Genomic DNA, 27,847 nt, shown 5'->3' with positions numbered 1-27,847 from the left:
GGGAGCACAGGGCTCCGCTCACAGCTCCTACTCTGCTTAAATGGTGTGGAGAGCCAGGGTGACACTGGGACATCTGTGTCCCAGCAGCCCTGCAGGAGCAGTGCCAGGGTGGCACGGTGCTGGCAGCTGCCCTGACTCAGCCGAGGTGCATGGATAGAAGAGGCCAGAGCACGGATCCGGGTCTCAGTATAAATACAAATTTATTCTCCTTCCAGAGCAGAGATGGCACAAAGCAGAGAGGACAGCAGCACCACGGTTACCAGAGCGTTAGCCAGCCTGCTCCCCTCCCTGCCACATCCCAGCTCTCAAACACAGCCCAGTGGTACACAGTACCTGGCACCAGGGCCAGCAGCTTTGTCCTCATCCTGCTTTTTCCCTCCTCCAGCTCCCCCTGGCTGGCTACTCCCGACCTCATCCTCAGGCCAAAACCTCGCTCCTCTCCATGACCCCCCAGGTCTGCCATTGGGATAACAGGAGATCCAGCCAGGTCTTGCAGGCTGGAATATTGTCCCTCACCACAGCCAAACACACAGCATGCTTACAGCCAGCCTAACACCAATGCCACCACTACTGCATGGCTGCTGCCCGCCTGGGTGTGATGGGGAACAGCAGGGACAGCAACTCGCACCGCTGCTAGTGGACACTGCAGCACAAGACCCCAAAAACCTGGCCATAGGGCTCACACTGCCCAATCCCTGCTGTGGGCACTGCTTTGCACCTCTGCCAGCACGCCAAGCCAACCATAGCCCTGTGCTGCCACATGCTGCCTTGGTCCAAACCTCCCCACAGCTCACCACCACAACCCACCCCAGCCAGTGACAACAGCCCCATCCCTGTCCTCGCAGCAAAGCCCTGCTTTGGGCAGGATGCTTCACACTGGCATGAGTCCCTGCCTGTGCCCTGCCCTGCCCTGAGGGCTCAGGCATCTCATCGCTGTGTCCCCAGAGCACCAGGGCCATCTCAGCCCCACTCCGGGGCACCCCACAGCACCTGACTCTACCTCTTTCTCGACATAACACAGCATGAGACAGCCAGCCTGAGGGAGCCTTTGGGATTAGCAGCACCACCGCCGAGCTGCCCTGCCAGCTTGCAGAACAGCCTCCTCTCTGCTGCCTGGTTCTGAGTGTCTCTGGCCCCTCAGCCCAGCTCAAACAGAATGACAGCAGCAGGGCAGCTGCTTTGGGGTGGCAAGGAAGTGTCCTGCTGCCTGCCTGCCTGCACTGCTATGCTCCTGCATCACAGCTCGATGTCCTGGTGGCCCCAGGAGCTATGGCTGGAGAAGCCCCTTCCTGAAGTACTGTTGGCTGCAAGAGCCAAAGCATCCCAGGGATGGAGCCAGGTCCAGGCAGGACACGCTCTCTGTGCCACAGCAAAGGCAGCAAAGGCACAGCTCCTCAGCAAACCAGGCAGGACAGAGTACCTGCTGCTGGTCCAGCCCTCCACAGAGCTCCCCTCACACAGCCCTGCTCCAAGGCAGCATCAGCAACAGGGAAGGTGCTGGTCCCCACAGGAGATATTGGGCTGGGCTGAAAGTGAAGGGCGGCTGCACTTACAGTATTAGAATTTAATGGAGTGAGTCCATGAGAGTATTTAAGTACAGAATATATATATATAACATACAGAAATATATGCAAATTAGATGATAAGGCTCTGTTATAAAGACCATCTCAAGATAAGGCTACTAGCTGGGCTGAAGCTCTCACATGGACTCATCCCTACTCCATAAACCTCACAGCCTCTCCCCACCAGGCAGTATGTGCCTGGCTGGCTGCAGAGCCCTGGCTGGCACAGAGAGTTCAATCCATAAGGCTGGCAGCTGGATGCTGTTAGAGAGAGCTCTTATAAAACCTGGGTGGCTCCAGGAGTGTTTTGGTGCCCATAAACCTGGAGCAGAGCTGAAGAGCAATGGGATGCTGATCTCTGCATCCCCCGAGGGCTGCAGGGAAAGGCAGCAGCCTGCAAGTGCCAGGGGAGACAGGCAGCTTTTGCTGCTTCAGTTCTTTCTTCTGACCCTTTCTACTCAGGCCTGAGCACTGTGGCTGTGACCAAGCCAGCCTCCTGGGGAGCCCACAGTCCTGCTCCTGCCTGGCCTATGTTCCCCTGAGATCTTCTGGGACTGGCAAGTGTCCTGCACAGCCGGCTCATAGGGAGTCTGTGCGAGGTCTGCTGCAGCACAAGGAGCATGGCAGGGAGAGGAGGGGGAGGAAAGCAGCCAGGTAGCTGGTTAGGAAAAGCCTCTGGCTCACAGGAGGTGTTAGATAAGGGAGGTCATACCTGAAAGAGAAACAGAGAGGTCAGGACTATAAGACCTGCAGCCACCTGGTTAGAACTGGGCTGCTGCAGAGCCAGGAGGATCCTGCTCAGGAATGGCAGAAAGCATGCCAGGGAATGGGCAGAGACGGAAGCTCTCCTCTGTATGTTAGTGCTGGAACCAAGCAATGCCCGTCCCCATCTCGTGGATGGGCAGCTTGGGCACAGGACCAAGTGCTGCTCCTGGGATGGAGCACAGAGGGACAGCAGAAAAACCAACACCAAAACCTACTGGGCGAGTTGAGTGCCATCCACATACACATCCCCCAGTCCCCATCCCTGCTGGGAAGAGATGTCCATGAGCAGCTAGGAGAGCTCGCACCATTGCTTCCATCTTGCCCAGTAACCAGCACCTCGACGTCTCTTGGAGAGGGGTCTGGACAGGGATGGAGCAAGGAGGTGGCTCAAGGTGGTCACTGCAGACTCGATGCTGGCAGATCTGTCCATCTTTGCAGTGGGGACCCCCGCGGGGTGCAGGGTCCCGAGCAGGGCAGAGGCTGCCTTGTGGCTTATTGGGGGGGTCTATTTGGTCCGTACTCTTGGCAGCATCTCCTTGCAGGTATAAAACCTCCTCCTCATCCTCTCTGTGCCCAGGCCACGCACGAGCCCCAGCAGCACTGTGGCAGCAGAGCTCTTGGCTGTAGGCGCTGCAGGGGACCGGCCATCACAGAGAAGCTGGGATCGGGACAGGGCTCCATGGGGAAATCTCATCTGAGGGAGCAGTAAGAGGACAGAGAGGGGGATTTCACTCGAGTACCTCGAGAGTTGGGGAAGGCATTCCGCAGCTTCTCCATGATGTCTTCCAGGCACACGCTGACCTCCTGGGTTTTGGCTTCCACCTCATCTGCAGCAGGAAAAAGGGCAGGGGGGTGAGCAGCTCCCTGGGCATCCACGTCTCTGGCCAGCATTCCTGCAGGATGGCAGGGCGCAGGCAGCTTCCTGCAGCATTGAACCAAGGGAGAGTCCAGCCCAACCCCAACCCTCACCTGCAGTTTCAGTGTCAGGGGTGGTGTGCTCTCTCTCCTTTGCCTGGCTGCCTTCAGACTGATGTGGAGATGAAGCCAAGGAAGAGGCTGCTGAACCATTGACCTCCGACTCTGCTGGAGGCTGGAGAGAGAAGAGGGATTGTCACGACCCTCTGTCCTTGTCCTCTCCCAGTTCTGACCATCCCTTTCTGCCACTGCCCCAGCGCCGTTATGGCAAAGCCCACCCCAAGGATGGTCTTCCCTGCATCCTTGCTCCGACAGTACCTGCAGCAGCAGCTCCCTCAGCCGGTGCAGTTGGGACTCCAGCTGCTTGTTGTGGTCCTCCAGGATTTGCATGCGGGTCTCCAGGCGGCTCTTGTGCTGCCGGAGGATTCGTGCTTCCGCCAGGAGCTCATCATTACACGGGTCTTGCATGGATTCAGGGGAGCCTGTAGCCAAGGTTGGAGACTCCACCGCCTCATCGTGCTGCCATTTCAAACGTCTCAGCTCTCCCTGGAGGATCCTGCGGGATAGCCTCGGTCAACATCACTGCTCTCCTCAGAGACAAGACACCCCTGGAGCCTTTGCTGTGAAGCTTGAGGACCTGCATGCTCCCGGACTCTGTCCCTGCACCACAGGGTAGCTTTCCTGCAGCTCTACCCCGCTTAGAAAGAGACATGCAACTGCTTCCTAAGAGGCTGAGAACAAGGGCAGGGAAAGCATCACTCCTCCTGAGTCGATCTGCCCTGCCTAGAGCCTCACCTCGTGTGGTCCAGAGCAGCACCACCACTGTTTGTGAGGGGCTCAGGGGAAGACAGACAGCAGCACCCTGGGCTCACTTCAGCCAGTTTGGGGTTCAGGAGGGGAACAGGTTCTGGGGATGGGGGCAGGAACATTTTGGGTCTTCTGCTTTCCCCAAAGAGCACACCCTCACTGAGCACTCTAATGAAGGTTTTAGCGCTCAGCCTTTACACCCTCCAAACCAGCCCACCCAGCTCCTCCAATCCCCACATCCAGCACCACTAGCTATCCCCAGCTCCACTCTGAGCTCTGCCAGGCTTTTCCAGTCCCTTTCCTTTAGGCTATAAACCCTCCCTTTCAGAGTTGCCCATGCCTCTACCTGTTTTCATCCTCTAAGTGGGCCAGGATTCGCTCCAGCTCTCCCTTGTCATCCATGTTGAGGCTTCCTGGAACCTGCTGGCTGCCTCCAGGCTCTCTGTCAGTGATGGGGCTGGAATGGCGCAGCAGGTACTGGTCCTCGTCCCTGTTGCAGCAGGTGGAGAAACATCTTAGTGGGAAGCATCAGTCCCACAGGATTTGTGTGTCCATAGGGAAAGGACAGCCTGGAGGGAGGTGGTTTCATATGGGAGCTTGTTCTGGCTGCTATCAGAAGTGGCTCTTTGGCAGCTAGGGGTGCCCAAGAACCTCAGGCTCAAAGGAGCTGGGAAGGAAAGCATCTCTGTGCCCTGGCTAGGCAGGGGTGAAGCCACGGGAGCCCTGATTCAGCAGGTGAGGAGGAGGAAAGGAGGCAGAACTCACAGGCTATCGTCAGGGGACAGGCTGTCACTGAAGAAGGAACAATTCTGGCTTTCCATCTCTGCAAGCCTGAGGAAAGAGAAACAGGTTCAGATGTGGTGAGAGACACCCTGAATGTCTGTTTAATGCACCCGACACACAGTAGCCCCTGCCAGACCCCTCTCTGCAGAATAAAGGGCTGCTGCCATGCAGCCAGCTCAGCATCCTCTCACATAGTCAGCGGGGTGGAAGTGTGCCCTGAGCTACGTGAGCTACAGCCTCCCTGTACTCCGCAGGTCCCCACACTCTGCCCGGGCCCATGCTGAGGGCAGAGGCGCTACAGACCACAAGGCAGCAGCACTGGTGAGGGCACAGGCAGAACGAGGTGCAGAGGAATCCATCCAGCAGCTCATACTGAGAAAAGAGCAGGAGGGTACATGGAGGCTTCTTCAACACTGAGACATCTGCTGTCAAATGCATGGTGTTTGCTGCCAACTGTGTGGCACCAGCTGCATCCCAGGCAGGAGCAAAGCCATGCAGGCAGGTTTGCCTGGCCCTGCAGCTGCCTCTTCCCATCGCACTGCAGTCAGCATTCTCACTGTACATCTGCCCTGAAACACCTCCGCACCCATCAGACCCACAGTCCTTGCCCTGGCATGGCAGCAGTGCCCATGGTGATACCTGCTGGCAAAGTGCTCGATCCGGGAGTGGGTATCGGCATGCGGCAGCATCGGGGAGGAGGCTGGTCTGGAAGAGATGTGCACTGGTCAGCAAGGCTCAGAGCTAGGGCTTGGAGGTGCTGCTCTGGTCTCACCTGGGCTGAGAAGAGCCAGGGACAGGCTTGGAGAGGGAGACGGAAATCCCTGCTCCACCAAGAACTAGGTGTCATATCACCCGCAGAGCGAGTGCCTGCTCCAACCCTCCCATGGGAGCCCTGTCTTGCAGCTGAGATGCTGCTTCCATCTGCGGAGCCCACATATCAGATAGGCTCAAAAGACACAGCCTGGGGGGGCAGCCAACTCACGTCTCGGAGAAGTCAGCCTCAAGGACGGACTGGACGGGCAGGTAACCTCTCTGCGGGTGCTTGCTGAAGTACTGCTTGGACCGAAACTTGTTCTTCAGCGTTGTGGCAAAGTCTCTCATGTTCTCACTGGATGTGGTCTGCAGAGACACAGACATTAACAAAGTGCTGCTTACTTAAAAGTGGGGACCACAGGTCAGCAGGGAAGATGTCCCTTCATGCTGGGCACAAGCTCCATAGAGGAAGAGGCAGACACAACTAAGAAAGCAAGGAGGGCACACGGCAGTTCTGTTAGCCTGTCATAGGGCTTGGCACAAGCCAAGCTGAGCAATGGTGGGTGCCCATCGTGCTCACCATGAGCCCCAGAGTAGCAGGGACACAGGCAACCTTCAGCATGCAGAGGGGAACAAAAACATACAAAGGGATCCACTTCTGGGGGTGCACTAGCCTAAACATTACAAGGCTGCTGCTGTCAGTGGGGACCTGCTCTCAGCCAAGACCAGCCCAACTCCATACCGGGGTGTAGTACTCCATGATGGGGTAGTGCAGCTTGTTGCCTTTGCTGGCTCGTCCGGTGAGGAAGCAAGTCTGGCAGATGTCCACATTGAACTGCTTCAGGCTCCGATACCTGGAGAGATCAAGAGGCCATAGGGAGGCAAGGAGGCAGCAAAACCACCTCGTTTTGGATCCAAGAAGAAGTCAGCAGGGGACAGAGGTGTTCTGCTTTGCTCTTGCTCCCCACTGAACCCACAGTGCTGATAGCTGAAGTCCCCAGAAAAGCATTCTCCTTCCCATTTGCTGGTACCCTGTCTGACCTGCCTGAAGCACTGCTGCTGCAGAGCAATAGGTCCCCCCAACAGCACAGAGCAAATTCAGCTGCATCCTGCAGGACACCACACACTTCCCTTGGGGGCCAAGGTATCACAATCCCTACCTGAAGCCTTTGATGGGGCACTGCCGGCAAACGGAGCACTTGGTCTGGTGCTTCACCTGCTCAGCCATGGTGACCCGGTGCAGCACAGCCAGCCACACCATGGACTGCGGCTCCAGGTTGGCCCACTCCAGGAACTGGGATACCTCGATGGCGGGTTTCCCATTGCTCTGGGAGGGGAGAGGAAGGGGCTGCTGTGATGGGGTGCAAGCTCCTCGCTACCTCTGGAGCCTGTCCCCAGCACAACTACTGCAGAGGGGACATCCCGGACCACATCACCCTACTCACGAAGCGGAAGCAGCTGCGGATGCTGGGCTCCACGTTGCTGCCTCCGAACGCTGCCACTTCCCCCAGCTGGCGTGGGACCTGGATGGCCTCATAGAGCAGGACACCGAGGTGCCTCTGGTCACACAGCCCTCCAGCATTGGCCACTTGGCTGAAGAGATCTGCCACAAGACACACACACACAGAACCCTGTTAGACACATGGGTGATGCCCGACACACTGGGCAGGATGCAGGCATAGGGATGAATGTGTGGATCAGACCAGGGAGCTTAAATAAGAGGGAGAAACTGATCTATGGTTAAATAACCTTTTCAGCTCCCAATAACCAGGAGCTTAGAGTCTGCTTGAGATGACATACATCACTTCTTTAAGAGCCACAGCTGGCCTGTCCTCTATGAATCTGCCCAATCCCTTTATTTAACCCCTTGGTGCTTCCCGTACTAACCCCTCTGTAGTATCCTATGGCAGAAAGTACCATGGTTAAGATACAGCGAGCAAAGGGGCTTCCTTTAATTTGTCTGAAACCCCAGCTGTGTACTCCCAGGTGTTTTCCTTCTGGGAAGCAGTGGATAAGTGTTGCCTGTTTGCCTTCTCTGCACTGTTCCTTATAGTGCCATGCAAGCAAGATCACTTCAGTACCAGTCATTCTGCAAAAATGCCTCCTGATTTAGGTGGCATAGGCTTTGGGAGCGGGGGAAGGAGGGAGACAAAGGTGGTGATGCAAGCAGATTAGTCACTGCAGGAAAGCAGTTCCTCTGCTCTTTCTGGGCAAAGAAGGGCTATGACAGGAAACAAAAGCACTTTCCCCAGGTTACTCCACACCAGACCCCAGGGGAGGCAGGCAGGGGACTCACATTGAAACTTCTCCTTGACCTCTGTCCCACACAGACATGCAATGCCCGTCTTGAAGGAGAGAGCCCTCATCTTCCCGCTGCGGCCACTGCAAGGAGAGATATTGCACAGGTTTGCTGATGTTCTGGAGGTGTTTGAATGCAGGGGGTGAGCAAGGCAAGCATGCACCTCGCTGGTGGCCAGGGCCTCTCTGCAGCACTGCCAGCTGGAAGAGCAGCAAAGGGGTTTCCTTCCGAGCATGGCAGCCCCAAAGCGCAGTGGGATGCGGAGACACTGGTACCTGTCAAAGACGTTGAGCAGCCAGTTGAGGCTCATGTCCACACAGAGCGGCACATTGACCAGGATGCCCCGCTCCTCCTCCAGCCTCTCATAGAGGGCGGTGAGGCAGTGGATGACCTCCACCACGTCCATCGCTCGGTCACTGGGCTGCAGGTCGTGCTCGTTGAAGATTTCCAAGGCTGTGGCCAGGGTCACCATATCCACTGCGCAGAAAGCACGGGCAGAGGGAGCAGAGAGAGAGAGGGAAACGGGAGTGGTGAGAACCAAGAAGAGGGAGCGGCAGCCCTGCCCTGACAGTGTAAGACCCACTGTGATGGGGAAGATGCTGGCAGGATGGGCACAGCTCCCAGAATTGCTCTCTCACCCATAAACCCCTCCCAAAATACCCACATAGAATCATAGAATGGTTTGGAAGGGACCTTAAAGCTCATCCAGTTCCAATCCCCTGCCACGGGCAGGGACACCTTTTAACTGGAGTTTTACCAACAGTGAAGTGAGGTTTACTGGTTCCCTTCCTCCTCTTTAACTAGTGGAGCGCTCTCTGCCCCTGCCAGCAAGGTTGGTTTCTGCTCTCAGTTACATCCACCTCTAGGCTCTCTTGGAGCTCCTGGGTGAGCCCCTGCCTGATCCCACAGCTTTGCAACTCTCAGCTGGGCCACTTTGTTCTCAAATACCTTTGTCTAACACCTGCCCTTGAGGCATCTCCACCCTAAGCCTGCAAAGAAAGGCACTGGCACAGTGGATTTGCTCAGCTTCCCAGCCACAGGCTCATCTTCCTAGCACTTCTCGCCTCAGCTACCTGTCCCTTGGAGGGCTCCTGCCTTTGATGTGCTGTTAAAAGCTTGTTTTAGTTTAATGCCTTTATCGAGGGAGACCCAGCAGGAGGGAAATATTTCCTGCACTCACATCTCAAGGCTTTTTGTACCCGTCGTAGTTTCATAGCCGTCCGATACGCTGAGAACTTGATGTTGTTCAAATCCGCTGGAATAAGACAGGAGAAGAATGAAACTGCAGCTCGACAGCCTGATCTCCAGGGCAATAAGCAGCAGTTGCAGTTCCCAGGCACCAGCCCCACCAGCAGAAGCAAAGTGTGTGTGGGAGAAGGAAGGGCAGAGCCTGGCAGGGGGTCGCTCCCCATTGCCTTGGGGATCCCTGTGCCACAGAGGGGAGCAGAAGGGCTGGAGGGATCTCTCCCTCCACCCCACACTGAATGGGAGGCTCCTTACCCAGCGTCTGGTACAGCTCCGTCATCTTTGGGTGGTCCCAGCATGTTGTCTGGGCCTGGTGGCTGGAAGGAAAATAAAAGGAAGCCAAAAGTCAAACTGGGAATTAAGCAGCTGCTTAATTAAGTAGATTACTAAAGGGACACAGCCAGCCCTAGGAGCGAGTCCCCCAGGGCCTGCAGATGGATTGCTGCACCCCAGAGAGCACTCCCCAGCCACAGCAGCATGGAGGATGCCCATAGGGATGCTCCCACTTGCTTCCAGCCCCCCACTCCTTCCAGCCATTGTCCTCCCTCATATGGAACATCTCTGCAGGCAGGGAAAGCCTGGTTCTGCCAGGCTGGGGGCAACACACTTCACTGGGGGTCAGTGCTCAGAGCAGTCTGCTCACTGCCCCCTGCTCCTAATTGGTCCCCAGTTCCTGTTCCCACTGTGCCAGAGCAAACCAGGGGCTGGGAGCACACTCACTTGATGTAGTATGGCACTTTGTTGGGGGAAATGGCTCGCTCCCAGGGGACCTGGACAGAGGCTGCAAGGAGAGAAACACAGATCTCAGATCAACCAAATGCTCCTTTAGGCTGATGCTGTTTCTGATGAAAGCACAGCAGGACCTTGTCAGCAGGTGGGTGCCTCTGAAGAGGCTCTGCCTTTCCAAATCACCAACTGGGGGTGTTGGAGCAGATGCTACCTATAAAAGACACAAGACTGCTGGTCTGTTAGAGGTATCTTGCCTCTCTTGAGGTGGGCTCTGGATCTGGCTGAGCTCAGAACTCAGCAAGAGACACTTCATGATGCTTTTGATGATACCCAAGGCAATGTTGGGGTCACCAGTGGGATTTGGGTACACGCAGCACTGCCTGTTAATGGCCAGGCTTGGGCACCCACAGCATCTGCTGTTCCCATTACTCATGCTATGTGTGTCAGCTGCAGTATCTCAGGAAGATGAGGACTCATCCCATACCAGTTGCCTGCCACCCTATGTTTGTTATCTAGAGGATGAAAACCCTTTTATCACCCTCAGCTGTTTTTCCTTGTCACAGGCAGCTTACCAATTCCAGCAACTGGGAAAGTCATTCTTTCTTTCAGATAGGAAGACATGGTCTGCAGAGAAGCACAGGCCAACAAATGCCACTGATACCTGGCGACCCTGAAGGGCTCAGCATTTCCAAGGATGGACTCCACAATCTGCTGCCCATCCTTGAAGGTCTGAGAGCCATCAGCAGCTCAGCCCTGTGGGAACAGCATCCCTCTGCCTCGCCATGTGAATGAAAACCTCCTTAACATGCACATTCTTGGCCTCCAAATGATTAACACCATAGGATTCTGCCTTTTTCTGATACCTGTTGTCTTGTCCACCCAATCTCTGAGGCTAGCACAGTCCCAGCATCATCTGGGAGCTGCACTCTGAAGGGCAACCACACTCATGTCCCACCCTTGGTCCCACAAGATGAAGTAGCACAATGCTGACTCTGGGAGATGATTCCTGCTCTGGTTCCAGTGCACCAGGCACTGGCTGGGCCCTTTTCTAGCTCTGTGTGTGTGGCTCTGGGCTCAGCAACAGGACTCTGCACCCCATTCTCCTGAGCCACAGCCCATGCTGAGCCAGTCTGCAGAGGCAGCCTCACGGTGGGAAGCCAGAGGGATCTGCTCACGTACAGGAGAGGAAGTGCTGGGAGCCTGGTCCGAAGTCCCGGTGGGCATCTTGGAGCTGCTTCAGGCGTTCATTTATAGAGGCCTGGAGAATGGGACAGAAGAACTCAGTGGCAGCCCATCGTGCATTCCAAATTGGAGCCCCATTCAGGAGAGCTTGTGGATGGACTCACACATGCCCCAGCATGCAGGTCCTCTTCCTTCCTCACCTGCCTTGGTATGTGCATTCCCCAATCTGCTCAGCCCTCTATACCTTCTCCCACAGCCTGAGGCAGCACAGGCCACATCTCCAGCTCACCTGTGTCTGTATCTTCACAGATATCAAAACAGCCACAGTTGGTGCTGGCTCATCCCCGTCAGATCCTGATTCTCCTCAGACAGCATCCTTGCTGCTCCCATTTCCTTTTCCTGCCCAAGACCTCTACAGATTTACCAGCAACTTTCCTCACACTGAACTGATGCTCTCCCTCCGGGAACACAGCTATGCCATCCCTGCTATGCCAAGCCTTACGTACCATCCCTGAAGCTCAGCAGCAACAGCCCTTCCCCAGGATCCTCCCACCTGTGGTTTATTTGCAGTGCATGGTCCTGACTCCTTCCCACCTGCAGCTGCTTCCAGCGTGTGTTGATCTGCTCCAGAGTACGGGAGTTCTCCATGGATAGGTGGACATCTGAGATGGCAAGCTGGTGTGCAAGATCATTGACCACTTTCACCCCATCCTTCATGGGGGAGAGCTCCTCTTTGAACAGCTGGAGCCCCATGCCCAGGGCAACAGGCACAGAGCAGGACAAGAAGGAAAAGAAGCAGGCCTGAGTGATCAGGACTTGGATCTGATCCTATGCTACAAGCTAGGGTGGGCTAGTGGCTGTCAGCACACTGCTGACTGACCCTCCACAGAGTATCTCAGCAGGGGAAAACCAAACCAAACCAAACAGCAGCCAGGCTGGAGATTACTCTCATTGCCTGAGAAGTGGAACATGGGCAACAGCTCATCTATGCTGAGCCACTCTGTGTGAGGTCTGTGTGAGGTCTGTGCCATGACAAGGTGCTCAGCACAGCCAATTGCTTGGACATTGTGGGACAAATCCACCCTCACAAAGCTAAGGAGGTGTCATAGGGAGAACATTCCCCCTGAGACCCCCAGTAATGAGGTTGCATTGGGCTGAGCAGTCAGGAGAAGTGACACTGCCCTCCTGGGAAGCAGCATCTCATCACCTCTGGGGTGAAGGCTGGAGCCTTCTCAGAGCTAGAAGTACCTTGGTTGACTGGATGTGCTCTGGCAAGGAGTCAATGAAGAGGTCCCCAATGGGTTCCCAGGTTTCATGCACGCTTTCAGCCTGGTCCAGTGTAGTGCTGAGCTCCTCCATAGCCCCTTTAATCTCCAGGAGCTGCTCCAGTGTCCGTTCGATGTGCCGGTGCTGGTCCACACAGCGGGCTGTGAGCTTCTCCCACAGCTCGCTGGCCACATTTGCCTGCTTCCAGACAAAGCGGCTGATGTTCTGGATCCGGTGCCGGGGAGAGACATCTGTGAAGGTAAAGCAGAAGGGGGGCACAGAGCAAAAGTGAGAGCTCAGCCCGAAGGAGAGTGCGCAAGAGATGGAGGGAGGGTAGGAGAAAGGGAAAGAGAGGGGGAAACCAAGTGATAATAGGATCTATCTCTGCACCAGCTCCTCAAAAACCAACCACAGAGCATATCTGATACTGCCCAATGAGATGTACCCCATCATGGGCTGCATCAACAGCCTCTGCCTTTGCCCAGGACAGAAGTCCTGCTCCCTGCCAGCCTGACCTTTGCCAAAGGGCTGGAAACAGCACGATGGTGTGAGGCAGAGCACTGATGTGCCACTTTGTACCACACCAACCACTTCCACTCCATCCTCTTTAGCCCAGCCCAGGAGGAGCTGTGCTATGGGAGAACAAGGAAAAGAGAGCTCCACAGACCTTTGCTTTCTGAAGCTGGTTCTTCTAATTCCTCAAATGGATGCTGGGAAAGGAAAGCCTGTGCTGATTCCAGGACAGAGTAAATGTATGGTCCCCGAGACTTCACTTCTTCCATGAAAGCCTGGGGAGCAGAGCACAGAGATGAGACAGCAGGCACAACCAGAGAGCTGTGCCCCTGCTGCCCCCTCACCAAGTGCAGCAGTGATTTATTCACTCCAGGGCCCAAACCTCACTGGAGACACAGAGAGAAGTTAACAGAGAAATATTTTTGCAGTTTGGGGAAGGAATGACCACCTGCAAGACGGTGGCTCCTGGCCTGCAGCTTTGCTGGGGCGGGGAGGCAGAACAGTGAGCTCAGAAAGGTTTCTTGAGCCAGGGCTATGCAAAATGAACTGCTTTATTGATGTTGCTTTCATAGGCACTGCTTGGAGACTCTCCTTATGCAGCAAGAGCATGCTCATGCAAACATTCATTCCAGCAGCTATTTAGCTGCCGGACGAGCAAGGAGAGGACCAGCAGGATGTGCCAAAACAGCACATCTGCTGCGGGCAAACGGCTTCAGAGACAGGCTGGTTTAGGATGCCCTCTCCTCAGCCTGGTGGACTCATGGCTGTGGGCATTGGCAGTGACATGATGCGGGGCTCCCAGTGACATGGGACCTGCGGATCCTCTCAGCAGTGAATGGTGTCAGGGAAGGTGTGAGGGCACATACCGCATGTGTCTCCTTCTCCTGCTGCACCAGCAAAACGTCCCCCCGCAGGGGCAGCTGTGCCGAGAGCTCCTCATCCTTCTGCCCCAGCCAGTCTATGATCTCCTGGAGAGGCACCTGCAGCTTCCCACTGTGGTCAGAAAAGGCCTCCAGCCGAGCCCTGGCAGGAGAGCGAGGACAGCAGGAGAGTGGTCAGATGGACCGGAGAGGAGCAGGTTCCCTGGGGATGGGAGGCACAGCACTGCGGCTGGGGTGGTCTCAGGACACACACGACCCCACCAGTGACCAGCATGGATCGTGCATGACCCTCAGCCAGCACAGACACTGCACCAGCAGGTAGGGTGAAGCACAGAGGCACTGGAGAGAGCAAACTCTAACCCTGGAGCCCAGAGCAGGGGACAGTGACTTTGCATTTGCCTGTGGGTCAGGGCTGTGCTCTGGCACAGCGGGCTTGGCTCAACATTTGCATGACTGGGCAGCTTCCAGGAGCCTTGCATTAAGGCAGAAGACAATTAACACGCCCCAGTTAAAGGCTGCGTTGTGCTGGCTGTGGATCTGCAACCTCTGATGGTCTGGGAGGCACATTCCCTTGTGCAGTGGAGATGGCTCCCAGCAAAAGGACAAGTGCAGTGGAGGTGGCAGCAAGGCAATGGGGCAGAAAGAGATGAGACAGCAGCGGCAGAAGATGGAGAAAGCAGCAGAAAGCAAGAGCAGGAGTGAAGGAGGGGAGGGAGAAGAGGATGGGATGGGTGGAAATGGAGGGGATGCTTTTCAGCACAAGAAGAAAGACTCAGAAGTCTGTGGACAAGAGAGGAAACCAAGCCAAGGTCACCGTGAATTCATGTGGCTCATCAAGCAAACAAGTTCAAGCCGTCCTGCCAAGAACATGCAGCAGGCAGTGCTGGGAGGCCAGCCCAGCCCTGGGCTTTGCTCTGGGCAGGAACTCTTACCGCAGGCTGTGGGATTTCTTCTTGATCTCATTCCAGCAAAGATTCATCTCCAGAGGGGCCCGGGGCGCAGCGGCTCCGCTCACAGCCCAGTGGGTTACACACGAGGGTCGTGCACCATCCTGTGAGGCTTCAACCTGGGCAGAAACAGAACCAGACTGCATCCAGGGATCACTGCCCTGTGCTTATGGCACTTACCTGGGGACAGCTACCCTGCTCTGTCCTGACCCTGCCTGGCTTTCCAACCTGCAAGGGGCTGCCCTGCTCCCAGAGGGGTCTGTGGAGGAAGGATGCAATGCCAGCTCCAGCAGCACCAAGAGCAAAGGTTGAAGGAAGAGCTTAGTGTACATCTCTCTTCTGCAGGATCTCTGTTCCTCAGTTATTCAGCAATGAACTTATCTCACTGCTAGGGATTAAATCAGAGCTGGCCATTGTGTGTCACAGCCCCTGCAGGGCTAACAGTGATTTCTTTCCATGCCATACAGGCTGCTGTGCCTTTGAGAAAAGGAAAGCACCGTGGGTCCTGTTGTTCCTAGGACCAAGGGGACCTGCCAACCTCTTTTACACCATCTCCAGTACTGGGAGCTGCCACCTGCTCCTCTACAGAAGCACAAGGATATTCCCTGCCTGTACAGAAACTCTGAGATGCTGCTTCTCCTCCACAGATGCTGCTTCTTTGCACCTCTTCACAATGGGCAGTGGTGAGAAGGGTGCTCTGAGCAGATGGCAGCAAATCCTAACCCAGCCACACAAAGGAAGCACATCATCCAGCCTGGAAAAGCGGGTGCTGATCCCCGGACAACAAATCCTCAGTGGATGGGGCAGAAATCCTCTCCTAAGCCTTTAGCACTCTACCATGCTCCTGCTCATGATGTCAATGAAGACAACATTTAACTTGCTGGCAATAGCAGCACACACCATCAGGACAAGCAGCATCTCACACAGGACTCAGTTAGTGAGGGGGGATTTCCTCTCCAAAAGAACTAGTTGTGCAAAGCACAGGGACATGTCTCATTTCCACAAGTGAGACATTGATGGGCTTTTTTAGGGAAATGGCAGCATTTCGATCTAATGCTACTTTGATACTAGAGCTCATTTGTGATAATTATCCCCCGGTGATTAATCAACCATAATTAACTGCATTAGCACTTTCTAAACAGCGCATACAACAGGCACTCCTTTGCCAGAGAAGGGCAGCTGCCCCTGGGAAGAGCAGCAGCGCTTCCAAGGGAAATGTGCAGGTACTTGTCACTTGTCCTGTCCAAGGGCTCTCAGAGACAAGGGGACAAATCCAGCTAAGCCAAGGAGAACAACAGGCAGGAGGAACCCGCCAGACAAGGGATTTATCCACACAGCAAAACCAATACCCCCTCCACACCAGTGCTCAGAGGGAAATCAAACGGTTCCTGAGACTGGTTCTAAGTTTGCTTCATCTAAACCCACCTAACACCAGCCTGTTCTCTGCCTCCCCATCCTGCCGCTCCAGGAGCATCAAGGAAACAGAGAAAACCACCACCCACAGAGTTCACAGGAATCTTGGGGCCATGAATAATAAACTGCTCAAGCGAGAACTGCTGCTTGCACATAGAAAAATCAATACTCTGCATGGGCACATCATCATGACCCTGAAGTAGGTTATCCTCAGAGCACCGTCAGCACTCCACTCCTCCCCTCTATCCCAGTGGATACCAAAGGAGGGATCAGCTCTACCTGGATGGATGAGCACAGCTCAGCAGACACAATGCAGCCCTCCCAGCCTTGTTTAAGAAGTTAAAAGCCCACCAAGCCTGCAACTCACAGACCACGCCCAGTAGATGAGCCAGTGACAGTGGCCAAGTATCTGCTCCCCCAGGACAAAACCCCTGCAAGCAAGCAGAGGGGAAAAGCAGTGCTTTCCCTCCAAGCATTCCCTAAGCATCCCTTGCCTGGAGCTGCATTCCCCCTCCACCCTTGAACAGAATTCCAGGCGCATCTACCTGTGCTTAGCCTCAGATCTGCCGCAGGGCCACTCAGCTTCCTCGGGAGAGCGGGCATTGCCTCCCACCCCTCCGGGTGCTGCCAGGCAGCACCCGGCAGGGAAGGAGACGGGCACCGTGTGCTCAGCAGAGCAGCCCGAGCACTGACCCCCCAGGAATGTGGAGGGGGGCGGCAGTGCCTCGCAGCCAGCCTCAATCCCAGCTTTGTCTGATGACATTCCGGCAGCCTCCAACCTGCCTTAACCCCGGTGGTGCCACCGCGGCTGCCCGCAAAGCACGAAGGGGGCAGAGGTCTGCAGGGCACCCCAGCGTGGGAAAGCTCCGTGTGGGAAGCTGGCCCTGTACAGGTGGGATGTTCTGGGAACTGGGGAAGATCCATCCCTGCAAGGGCATGGCAAAAATGATGGTGGGGCTGGGACAGGTAACAAGCAGAGACCTTGCCCTCAGGTGCTGGAGCACATGCAGGGCAGATGGGGTGTTTGGCAGGGAAGAGATGTACCCAGGCAATGGTCCCCAGCAAGCTTTGGCTACCTAGAAGAGAAACAGTCATGTCCTTGAGAGCCAAAAAGCCAAAGATGACCTCCTTGCCCCCCGCATGCCCCAGCCCAGCGCTGGGTGCCAGCACAGATGTTTCTGCCTGCCTGGACTGGGTGCAAATAGTTTGTTTTTGCCAGAAGGTTCTGGGCTGGCTCCTTGTGCCCCCTGCAATCCTGACGCCCAGCATTGTTTCCATGCTCTCCTCCACCTACCCGGAGGGAATCAAAAGCTCCCTCTATCTCTCATTCTCCTCCCCTCCTTCCCTGCCTGCACATCTGGCAGCTGCTGTCCCTCCCTCCCTCCCTCTGGGACCAGCACCAGCCTCCTCTCCCCACCACCTCCCAGGCTGGACTGATGGAGAACCAGCTCCCAGACTGGGGAAAGAGGCTTCAGCAAGGCCAGGGTACAGCTAAGGATGAGATCCTTAGTATCCTGGGCTGCATCACTAGCAGCATGACCAGCAGGTTGAAGGAGGTGATCCTGCCCCTCTGCTCTGCTCTCGTGAGACCCCACTTGGAGCACTGTGTGCAGTTCTGGTGTCCTCAACATAAAAAGGACATGGAGCTGTTGGAGCGAGTCCAGAGGAGGCCATGAGGATGATAAGGGGGCTGGAGCATCTCCTGTATGAAGACAGGCTGAGAAAGCTGGGGTTGTTCAGCCTGGAGAAGAGAAGCCACGTGGAGACCTCAGAGCAGCTTCCAGTGTCTGAAGGGGGCCTACAAGGATGCTGGGGAGGGACTCTTCATCAGGGACTGTAGTGGTAGGACAAGGAGTGGTGAGTTCAAACTTAAACGGGGAAGTTCAGGTTAGATATAAGGAAGAAGTTCTTTACTGTGAGGGTGCTGAGGCCCTGGAATGGGTTGTCCAAAGAAGTGGTAAATGCTCCATCCCTGGCAGTGTTCAAGGCCAGATTGGAGGGAACCTTGGGCAGCATGGTCTAGTGTGAGGTGTCCCTGCCCTTGGCAGGGGGGTTGGAACTAGATGATCTTAAGGTCCTTTCCAACCCAACCCATTCTGTGATTCTATTTCTGCAGCCTGCTGGGAGCTGTCAGGACAAGCAAGGACAAGAGAAGAGGGCTGCTTCCTGGCAACACCTACACCTGCGAGCAGGCGGGCACTGCAGACCCTTTGAATGAGTTGGGCTGTCATTAACACTGCAGGAGCCAGCAGCCACATGGTGCACAGCACCCAACACACCAATTGTTGTGTTGGGTGTGGAAAGCCCATGCAGCTCAAAGCCAGGCTCAGGCAGCGACTGGGGGAAACCTGTGCTGGGTGTGACCTAAACTGAGGATGTTTGCACCCTTCCCCTGTGCTGTCTTGGTGGTGGGTCCCACAGGGTGTTCTGCACCAGCTCCCCTCTCCCAGCAAACCCCACAGGGCTCTGACCCCATCGTAGAGGCTTGGACTGCTCGGGAGGGCATTTGCTCATCTTGTTCTATCCCGTTCCTTCCGCTCTTCATCTGCTGGCCTGTTCGTTAACCACCCATGCACTGTAGCAGCTGCCCAACACAGGGCAAATAAGCCCTGGCTCAGCTACCAAGAGGATGCCCCAGCTGCAAGCCTCATCCTTGTGGGCTGGAGCCACTCCAGAGACAGTTCTGCCTCCCTCCCACAGACCCCGGCTCTCCAGAGCAGGATGAGTCCGTGCTGATGGAAGCCACAGCAGGAAGGAGCTCCCACTCAGCCTTTGCTCTTCATGTTTGAAGCACGATGAAGACGGAAAAGAGGCAGAGCCAGGCCTCATTCCCCCTGGCAACAACAACGCCAGTGCCCAAGGGGAACTTTGGCTCCATCCATCAGTCTCTTGTCAGGTGAGAGGTACCTTGGGACAACAGCTACAGGCAGCAAAGGGGAGGCCATGCTCCAGCATTTCCCCAGCCTTGCTGTCCTGGGTGACCCAGAACAAGGTGCTAAACCAGTGTGTGTCAGCTCAGTGCAGAGCTCGAGCAGCTTTGCAGACACTCACAGCACATCTTTCTGTTCCCCTCCACTCCGCGCTGCCGTTTGCCCAGAGACCTTCACCTCTCTTCCTGGCTTTGGTGAGGAGCCTGGGCTCGCTCAGAGACCATGGGGGAAGGAGGAGGGAGACCAACAGTGTGAGCACCCACTCGCCATTCCTCAAGATATTAGACCAGAAAGAGGTCAGATTCCTCCTCTGCACACAGCATTTGCCAGGGGCTTATTTCCAAGCTGTTCTCTGCAATCAGGGAAGTTAGAAACCTACATTTTTAGCAAAAGCTGATGCTCTTCCAAACTTCCAGGAAAAGAATAAACCCAACCAAATACAAAAGGGCTGCTAACAGTGGCCTCTTCCTCTTTATTTTGAAGGAAGCTTGAAATCCAGCTCTGCAGGTTGTCTCTCTTCCTCTACTTTGGGAAACATTTTGCAGCCAAAATGCTTGAGGAGAGCCAACGCTCTCATTAAGTGCAAGCAGACAGGGGGCTGGAGCTAACAGCTTTCCCTTACATCAGGAGCAGAAGTCCCAGTTTGCTCCATATATACTTGCAACCACTGCAAGGAAGGCTCCCAGACCCAGCTCTTACCTGAGACAGCACACGGGCAGTGCTGCTGTGCTGTACCTGCTCTGTGACGTGCCACTCAGGACATTGTGGGAGGGCATAGGGCCATTCCTGCATCACCAGGGGCTGCATCAGAATCGATGTTCATGGGGATGGAGACAGCTCTGGGCACGAGCACCTGAAAAGCAGTGTCAGAGTCCCAGGGTCAGCTTGCACCTCCTCATGGAGCTGACCCCCTCCCTAGCTGCCTTCACAGGATGCTTTTTCTTAATACATTTGTACTAATGTTGCAATCTTTTTAAATGTCCAACTTTTTTTGCATCCAGTTACACAATTTGCTGCAATTAGATTTGGTGTCAGCCAGTCCCACATTGCAGTTTTAAAAGGGTTGTGTTTCTTGAACTACGGGAAATATCCAGGGTTTAAAGGAATAAGGGAAGGAAGGATCTCACTGTCATGACAACTGTCCTGGTTTCAGCTGGGATAGTTAATTTGCTTCCTAGTAGCTGCTATAGTACTGTGGGGCTTTTTTAATCCAGGACAACCACTTATGAGTAGACAAAACAGACATATTTACATAACAAACAATATTTTCAAACACATTATTTTTTCCTTTTATGTTCAGAAGGAAAACTGCCTGGAGCTGCACAGTCCCCACACACGCATCTCACACTGTCATCTGCTTTGTTATGAGTTTCGACTCGTTATAAAATTCTCTTTTTAACTCCATTTGTAGAATTGTCTCACCCATAAAGCTGCTTAGCTGTGGCCCCTTGTCTATCCTATAGATCTGAAACACGACCTTTGGTCGCAGTGCTGCTTTTTGTGGTGTTTGGACTTTGAATAAAGTAAACAGTGCAGCATCACCCCAGCTTTACACAAAACCATGAGAAAATAAAGCCCAGAGAAAATGGTGCAAGATTTTTACCTGAATCTGGCATATTTCTAGAACTGAAGCACAACCCCACAACTCTATGTCTGGCCAGTGGCAGTGCTGTGAAAGGAGCTGAGCACCAGCATGTTCACAGCAGGATGGGGACCTAAAAGCTAGGAACACCATGCAGAGCTTTGCCCAACCAGACTCAGCACATGTGAGGTCAGATAAGCAAATGAAAAGTGATGCTCTGAATACTGCCTGTGATGGGTCATGAGGCAGCACGGAGGGACTGTGCTGTCTCCTGCCCAACACACTGCCTAACCTGGTGTTTGCTTTCCTACTGTTGCCTGCCTCCACAGCCAGACCTCATGTCCGAGTTGACACGGGGCTGCTTCCAAGGTACACATGGAGCAATACTGCTGGAAGAAGGTCGCTGGCTCCTTCACACTCACTTGGACCAGCTGAGAAACTTCCTGCTTGTTCCTGGCAGGGCAGGAGCAGGCAGCGTGTCCTGCACAGTCAGCAGTCATGCTGGAGAAAGCCTCAGGCCATGGTACACACTGCCCATCCCTCACTCCCCTGCCTGAGCTTTCACTGCCTCTCCCCCTCCATTACACACATTAAGAGCACAGCTTATCCTGTTATGGGGTTTTTTAATCCCTGAGCAGTTTGCACAGCCATAATTCTCTCCCTTTCCAGCAGAACAGCCTGTGTTGAGCTCCCCAACAACATGTTGTTAATCCAAGGTCTGCTCTCCTACCCCTCCTGCCCATTGGCATAAATGAACATCACAGACCGTGCATTGCAGCACCCTCGCTCTGCTGCTTTCCCGTGCAGGCAGGGTTACCAGGATACATGAGCAGTCATAAATCCCAGGGTCTTCAAAGCCTCCCAGCCTCGTGGGGCAACTTCAAGTGGATGATTTTTGTCTTTGACAGCAGGAAACACCACATCCTATTCCTCCAATGCTTGTGCTATTTGGGGTCTGAGCTGACCTTGATGCTCTAAATGACCTCTAGATGAGGCTCAATCTAGCAGAGATACAACTGTCAGGGCATGAAAAGTTACTCAAAAGCTCCATCAGAGGAATGCCATTGATCTCCAACAGCACACACCGGGGCAAAACAGGACATTTGGTGGGAGAGAGACAGACAACCAGGCCGTGAGGCATGACTGCAAGCAAACCACCAGCTACGTATGATCCCTTGCCAAATTCCCTGCTACTACAGGAACCAGGCCCTTGATCTGGTCTGCTCCTCTGCCAGGGCACACAAAATAGCCCCAGCTCTTGCGCTGTTACTTTGGTGCTTCAGTATGGTACTGCATCTGGGCACTGCAGCATGTGGAGTAGACCTTTTGTGGATGCTTCCCGGCTATTGCCTGGTGCATACAGCTGTCAAGAACAGGACCTGTGATCCACCTTGCTTCTCCCACAGCAGCTTTCACCCTCTGCACTCTCCTCTAGGCTGGTGCTGGAGATCCAGAGTGCTACAGCCAAGGGACAACATCAATCATGAAAAGGTTAGAGCGTTGGCAACTAAAACTACCATCCCTGCAGCCTATTACAAGCCTATACTTGAAAAGGAGTTGAAAACTCCTCCTTGAGGACTCAGTGTAATCAGGCAGTCCCATCAGATTTAAAGTGAGGTTGATCCCCTGGCACATTTCTGTGCAAGTAGTTAAAACGTCAAGGCCCACGTGAGCAGGAGCAGGAAGACATCATAAGGAGCAGTCTTAGGGTCACCACAGAGCAGGCAATGGGGCATTACACCCATATAATGGGGAGAGTAAGGAGTGAAACCTTTCCCAGTGGTGTCTCTCACATGGTCTTTGCTGAAGGTTCTCACTCCAGGTCCAAAGGTGACCAGACTCTCCTCAGAAGGGTCTATTCCCTCATTACAAAATGCTGTTTTGCATCGTCCCACAGGAAAAGCAGCCAACTCTTGCCTCTGCTCCTAGTACACCTTAGGAAACAAAGCATTAGATATTTCACGGCACTGTGTTACGGCTTCCAAATGCTTTAGTAACCAAGACACAACTGGAGACCATGATGATGCCTTGGTGGAAAAATAAGAAAGCCAAAAATCTTGCTGTTACATTTCAACAGTTGAATGCTTTAGAGTGTATTAGGCATTAGGGTGTATTCAAAACAAAGCAGTTGCCTTTTTCCTCTTCCTACCTGAGCTGTACCTGTTACTAATCCAGCACTGGAGAATCTGGTTCTGCTTTCCAGCCAGTCAGACAAATGCAGCTGGCATGGCCATTGCCCAACCAGTTCTGATTCAGTTCTACCACAAAACTTACCGCTCTGCTCAGTGGCCTCCGCACTCTTCCTACTCACAGACCCATTGCAGCAGCAGCACTGGCTGGCTGGAGAGGCAGTGCTTGGGTGTATGGGTTATGCTCCATCTCCTGCAGCATCTCTTCTTCATCCCAGCTAGCAGGAAGGTGACAGCTTCCCACCAGTGCACGTGCTGCACAGTCTATTTCTGCTGTTTCACTACATTTGGTTAAAATCCTCCCTATACAAACCCTCCCAAACACCAAGGGAATTCACACTGCAGCTGATCTGCATCACTAAAGGTAACCCAAGGCACCTGCAGCAGAAGCTAAAGTTCAACGTCAGATGTTGAATTTCCAGCTCTCTACCACATTTAACAGGAGCAAATACAGCATTTAGGTCAAGAGGTCTCTTGATCACAAGGTTTATGCTTTGAATTGCTAATTTCCTCCAAAACATTCTTTCCAGACTGAAACTTTCCACTTCAGATCTTGGCCTATAAGGAAAAAATATGGCAGCTTTCTAAGGAAAGGCAGCTTAGACTTTATCCCCATGAGGGGAATGGAAACACAAACACATTCCCTGCTGCTAGAAATGTTAATGGCTTTGTTGTTGTTTAACTTACTGTACAAGAGAAGCTAAAGCTCAGTATGCTCAATGTCCTTTAAGGGGAAAGGTGGGAGGCTTGTGGATATTTCAAAGTTCAGCTCCCATGTAAATGCTTACAAAGGGAGCATTCCCAAGCTGGCAGACAGCAGGACTCCCTCGACAGCGCAATAGCACATCCTGTCCCAGCAAAAATTGTTTTCTACACATGTTAAGTAAATAGTTTAAGCCTGAGATTGAGGGCCAGCAGACCTACTTCCCAAGACCCCATTAGGTCAAGTTTTGCTGAGAGAGAAGGAAGAGAAGTCTTTGTCCCAGTGGGACCAAGCATACAAACAACACAACTCCCTCTCAGAGAATGGGTCCTTAGTCTCTATCTCTTTACAAACCAGGAGTAGATACCCAAACACACTCCTTAAAATCACCCCAACAGTCTCCTGGTTCTCACTTGCTCCTCTGTGCAAGGAAAGGGGAACAGGACTATCAGCAACCTTCCACATGAGCGGGCATTTACAACCCTGTTATCCAAAATACCAGATGCCAAAGCTGCAGCTGGGCTTCACGCTGCACTGTCACCTAAGTGCCAGGTCCCCTCATCAATTACGATGAAAGGTCCTTCAGTTAAGCAGCTCTCCTTAAGAAGTGACATAAAATCTTTGCTGTATCTGGTAGGGAGCAAGTGGCGCAGGAGATGCCTCATTCACTGGCAGTGGATGACATGGGGCACTCACACTGAATGAGTTGCATTCTTAAATGACCACTTAGACTTTGAGCTCACAGCCAAATGTTATTTTAATTCTATGAATAAAGAGGTGCCACAGAAGCAGCATCTCTCCCACTGCCTCATTCACATGCCATTTTTCAAGCAAAAAAATAGGCAGATGCACACAAAAACTCAAGCTGAAAGATGTCACCCGTTAGCCTTGCACCGGGAAAGTGGGATGACGATGTGCCCAGCTAACCAGGTGAGTGTGAGTGCACAGCCACAGCATGGCCATGCAGAACTGACTGCTCCTATCTCTGCTTAAAAATAACCTGTGGGAATTCATTTAGGAAGGCTGAAATGTAAATGTCTTTCACACGCTGCTTCAGACTCCCAGCTGGGTTTTAAGCTGCTCTCTCCAAAACTCACTTTGCCAGTGAATTCTTCCCATCCTTTCTCCTCCTCCTTCGATTACAGAAGTACTACAGATGATTACCTGAGCACCTTGAGGACTCAGCTGCAAACACAAAGCCCTGCTGTGCTGGACACAGGGAAGTTGCTGTCTGATAGACCTGACAGACAAAAGGAGCAGGGGAAGCAGCAAACATCCTCCAGCTCTCCAAAAGGGACAGTGGAGAGGGGGGAATAACTTGCTTAATGACTGAAAGAAGGTTGCAACAACCATAAAAACTGAACCCAATTCTTCAGATTCAGTTGTGTGCTGTAGCCCTGAAACCAGCCTATTCAAACCCACTAAAAATCTCAAGTTTTGTCTTTGTCTTTCTCCTCTGAGAAGCTGAATTTCCCCTTCCCTGCTGCTAGAGGCAGGAAACGAGTCTTGCTGCACTGTGAAAAAACACATCACCCATTTGCCATCCTATATAACTGATCAGCAGCAGTGAGAAGAGCTTACCCACCATGCAGCAATAGCCAAGGTAATGCTGTCCTAACTCTTGGCTTCCTTGATGCTTTGTTCCTCATTCTCAATGTCAGACTGATATCTCTATCTCTGTACTGAATATTCTGCCTTGTCCACAACAAGCTTGTCTTTACAATAATCTCCCTGTCAAAGCAAGGGGTTCTCTGGCTTTCTGAGGCCATGCATTTTATAAGCATGACATGAAGTCACATTTCCTTTCCTTTCTTGAGATATATCAGAGCAGCCTTTTTCCTATGCTAAGAGAAACAGAAAAGGAAAATGGGATGGAACTACTTTGTCTCAATCCTGAAAAGCTCAGTTTCATCTTTATTCACCTGTGAAAACGAGGGGTTTTTTTGAAGTCTGAATTCTTTCTAGTCAGTATGTCTTGGTTTGGGAGACTTACAATTCCTCTTTCATGCTTTTATCATCCAGCCTAAAGTGGAGGCCTTGAATGTATTTCTCAAAGTAGGATTATAATCAGAAATTCACCATATGCCTCCAGAACTCAGGGCTTTTGTTTGAACCCATTCATTTAATCCCTTCCCTATCTCACTATGTTTAGTTTTGGAAAGAGTCATTCCAACCTGGGCAACCCCATTCATGGTTACAGTCCTGGCCAATTTCAGCAAGTAGGATTGATCTATCTCAGATACTAATCCAGACAGAGATGGTCCTTATCTTAATTTCTTCAATAAACAAAGAGGACCTGAACACAGCATCACATCACAGCGCCCACTCCAACACTTTCCCACCCCAGCGCTCCAGGCACCCACGTTCCTGGGCACAATGCTGCAAACCAAGATAGTTTGGAATCACATGTCTATAGTCCGGTCCCTTCCCAAAGTGTCATCACACGCTTGTTGTCACCAGAGCCCTGCCTGGCCCGTTCCTGCAGTAGAGGAGAAAGCAGCTTTCAGCATAGGGAGCCGGCAGGGAAGGATGCGAGATGGCACCGGAGCCACAGCAGGCACACAGCTGCTGGAAAAACAGGAACCCTTCCAGCACAACTGAGCCTTGTAGCTGGGACTCCTCACAGTGCAGGGTACTGTGGTTGGGCAATAGAGGCCATTAAAGAGAGTAAGCACATACGAACTCTCATGGTTCCAGAGAGGTCAGTGGGCGACGGGAGGGAAGGTGTGAAGGGCCTCAGGTCAGGGCACAGGGAACACACAGACTGTCAAAGATTGTACTAGAATTTTGGTTTTCAGTGCTAAAAGCCAAAACCCAAACAAGCATCGGTTTGTCCCTCACACAGCTCAGCCTTAAAAGTAACTGCTCCACACCCCTGTGTGGATGGGCAATCTCAGCAGTGAGACCCCATGAATAAGATGCTGGCAATGCCACTAGCGGAGCTCCCGCACTGCCATGCCGTGCCGGAGGGAAGACTGAAGGGAACGGGCTGGACTGGGAACCAGTAATTATCTGTTCTGCAACATGGCACTAATCCTGGTGAAGCACTGCCCAGGCTGCCCTGTCTGGCATGGAGAGGGAGGCAGACTGCTCAGCCCTGGGGAGTAGGAGAGGTCCCGTGCTTCCTGCAGGTGGTTCTGCAGCCAGCACATCATAAGGAAGGTCAGCAGTGGCAATATAAGGCCTTGAGAGAGGAGGAGGATGAGCAAGTGAAAGGGATTGGGGAGAAGCTGGGGGAGGGGAGGGCAGACACAAAGGAGCAAGGCTGGACTGGGAAAGGTAGTGAATGGAAAGGGCAGACTGGGACTAGAGTCTGATCCCAGCTTATATTTGGGTACCTGCCTTGCCCTGCTGTCTAATCCTCCCAGGAGGATGCTAGAAGGCCATCACACACCCTCCCCAGAGCAGTCGTTCAGCTCAGGGTGAATAAGCCTCCAGTGTGCAAAGAATCGAAGCTGGTGAAATCGGGATGCTGGCTACTATTGTTTGCCTTGGGAATCCACATCACTTACTGCTTCTCAGCTTCTCCCTTGTGGAATCAGCCTTGTCCACCTCTCTTGCTCCCGCTGTGTCCCCCCCAACACCCTTCTTTTCTTCTCTCTAAGTTTCCTCACCCGCATATACACAGACAGCATTACTGTGAGGGGATATACACACACACGCCCAAAGAGCGCATTTCCAAGGTTAACCGTCTGTCAATACCTTCCCCTTTCCCAGCCCAGCGAGGATCCGAGTGGGAAACAAATTCTAGTCATGGCCTACCTTCTGAGTCCACCAGGTCTGAGACGCGGGAGCAGCAGCCACTGGGCTTCGGGAGCAGGGACTGGGGCTGCCTGTGAATCAGCAAAGGAGTCCCTGTGACAGGGATGCATGCTGAGGCTGGGCGCTGCTGCCTGCACGCTCCCTGCCTCTCCTCCTCCACCGACCGCGCTGCTGTGTTGCTATGCAATCACATCACCAGGAGTAACAGCATCCCTCCGAGCCTCCAAAGAGATACCCTTGACTCGGCAAACGCAGGAGGAACAAGGACGATCCCACAAAGTGCCCGGCCCTTTGGAGGTCTCCTCGGCCAGCAATTGATCCAGAGGAGGGAAGGGAGAAGAGTGGAGATGCAAAGACAGATACAGGAGGAGGAGACAAAACACACATGGAAAGGGAGAAAGAAAAGGGAGGGGGAGAGAAAGAGAGATGCACAAAAGGCTCTGTGGTCTGACCTCCAGAGGCCCGACACAGGCTGATGGGCTCAGACACGCTTCCTGCTGCTTGCCGACGTCTCCCCACTGCCTTTCACGACTGGTGGCTCTCATTTTAGGTTAGATATGGCCATGTGTGTGCTGGAAAATGCCAGACACATTCACCTCCTTTAACAACAATTTGGGTGTC

At 53.5% G+C, this 27,847-nt stretch overlaps 1 protein-coding gene across 2 annotated transcripts; it reads right to left on the bottom strand.

Moving 5' to 3' along the window:
• Nucleotides 1-175: 175 nt before the first annotated feature.
• Nucleotides 176-27,607, bottom strand: DRP2 (dystrophin related protein 2). 2 transcript variants are annotated; one of them, XM_030497083.1, is made up of 24 exons: nt 27,227-27,606; nt 19,690-19,843; nt 14,633-14,766; nt 13,686-13,842; nt 12,974-13,094; nt 12,289-12,557; nt 11,635-11,781; nt 11,038-11,116; nt 9,850-9,910; nt 9,385-9,446; nt 9,065-9,139; nt 8,160-8,361; nt 7,882-7,967; nt 7,031-7,188; nt 6,746-6,912; nt 6,328-6,439; nt 5,815-5,951; nt 5,472-5,537; nt 4,815-4,880; nt 4,396-4,539; nt 3,561-3,798; nt 3,297-3,417; nt 3,068-3,154; nt 176-2,274 (listed from the first exon to the last, which is right to left on the bottom strand). In XM_030497083.1, exons 2-24 carry the CDS (start codon nt 19,795-19,797, stop codon nt 2,255-2,257), a joined length of 2,817 nt encoding a protein of 938 aa, XP_030352943.1. In that variant the 5' UTR covers nt 19,798-19,843; nt 27,227-27,606; the 3' UTR covers nt 176-2,254. The 2 variants fall into 2 exon arrangements, with proteins under 2 accessions (XP_030352943.1, XP_030352942.1); XM_030497082.1 differs by having other exon boundaries at nt 176-3,154; nt 27,227-27,607.
• Between the last annotated feature and the right edge of the window lie 240 nt (nt 27,608-27,847).

Source organism: Strigops habroptila, chromosome 9, assembly GCF_004027225.2.
Source record: "Strigops habroptila isolate Jane chromosome 9, bStrHab1.2.pri, whole genome shotgun sequence".
NCBI lineage: Eukaryota > Metazoa > Chordata > Aves > Psittaciformes > Psittacidae > Strigops > Strigops habroptila.
The sequence above is the reverse complement of the archived record's forward strand: the minus strand, read 5'-3'. Positions and strand labels throughout refer to the sequence as shown.

Bases quoted from the DNA above. Each gene is read 5' to 3' on its own strand.
- DRP2 (XM_030497082.1), bottom strand. From the start codon at position 19,797: ATGCAGCCCCTGGTGATGCAGGAATGGCCCTATGCCCTCCCACAATGT. The intron at 3,799-4,395 runs GTAGAGGCATGG...GCTATCCCGCAG, and splicing joins CACTTAGAGGATGAAAACAG to GATCCTCCAGGGAGAGCTGA. The intron at 3,418-3,560 runs GTACTGTCGGAG...TTCTCTCTCCAG, and splicing joins TGAGGGAGCTGCTGCTGCAG to CCTCCAGCAGAGTCGGAGGT.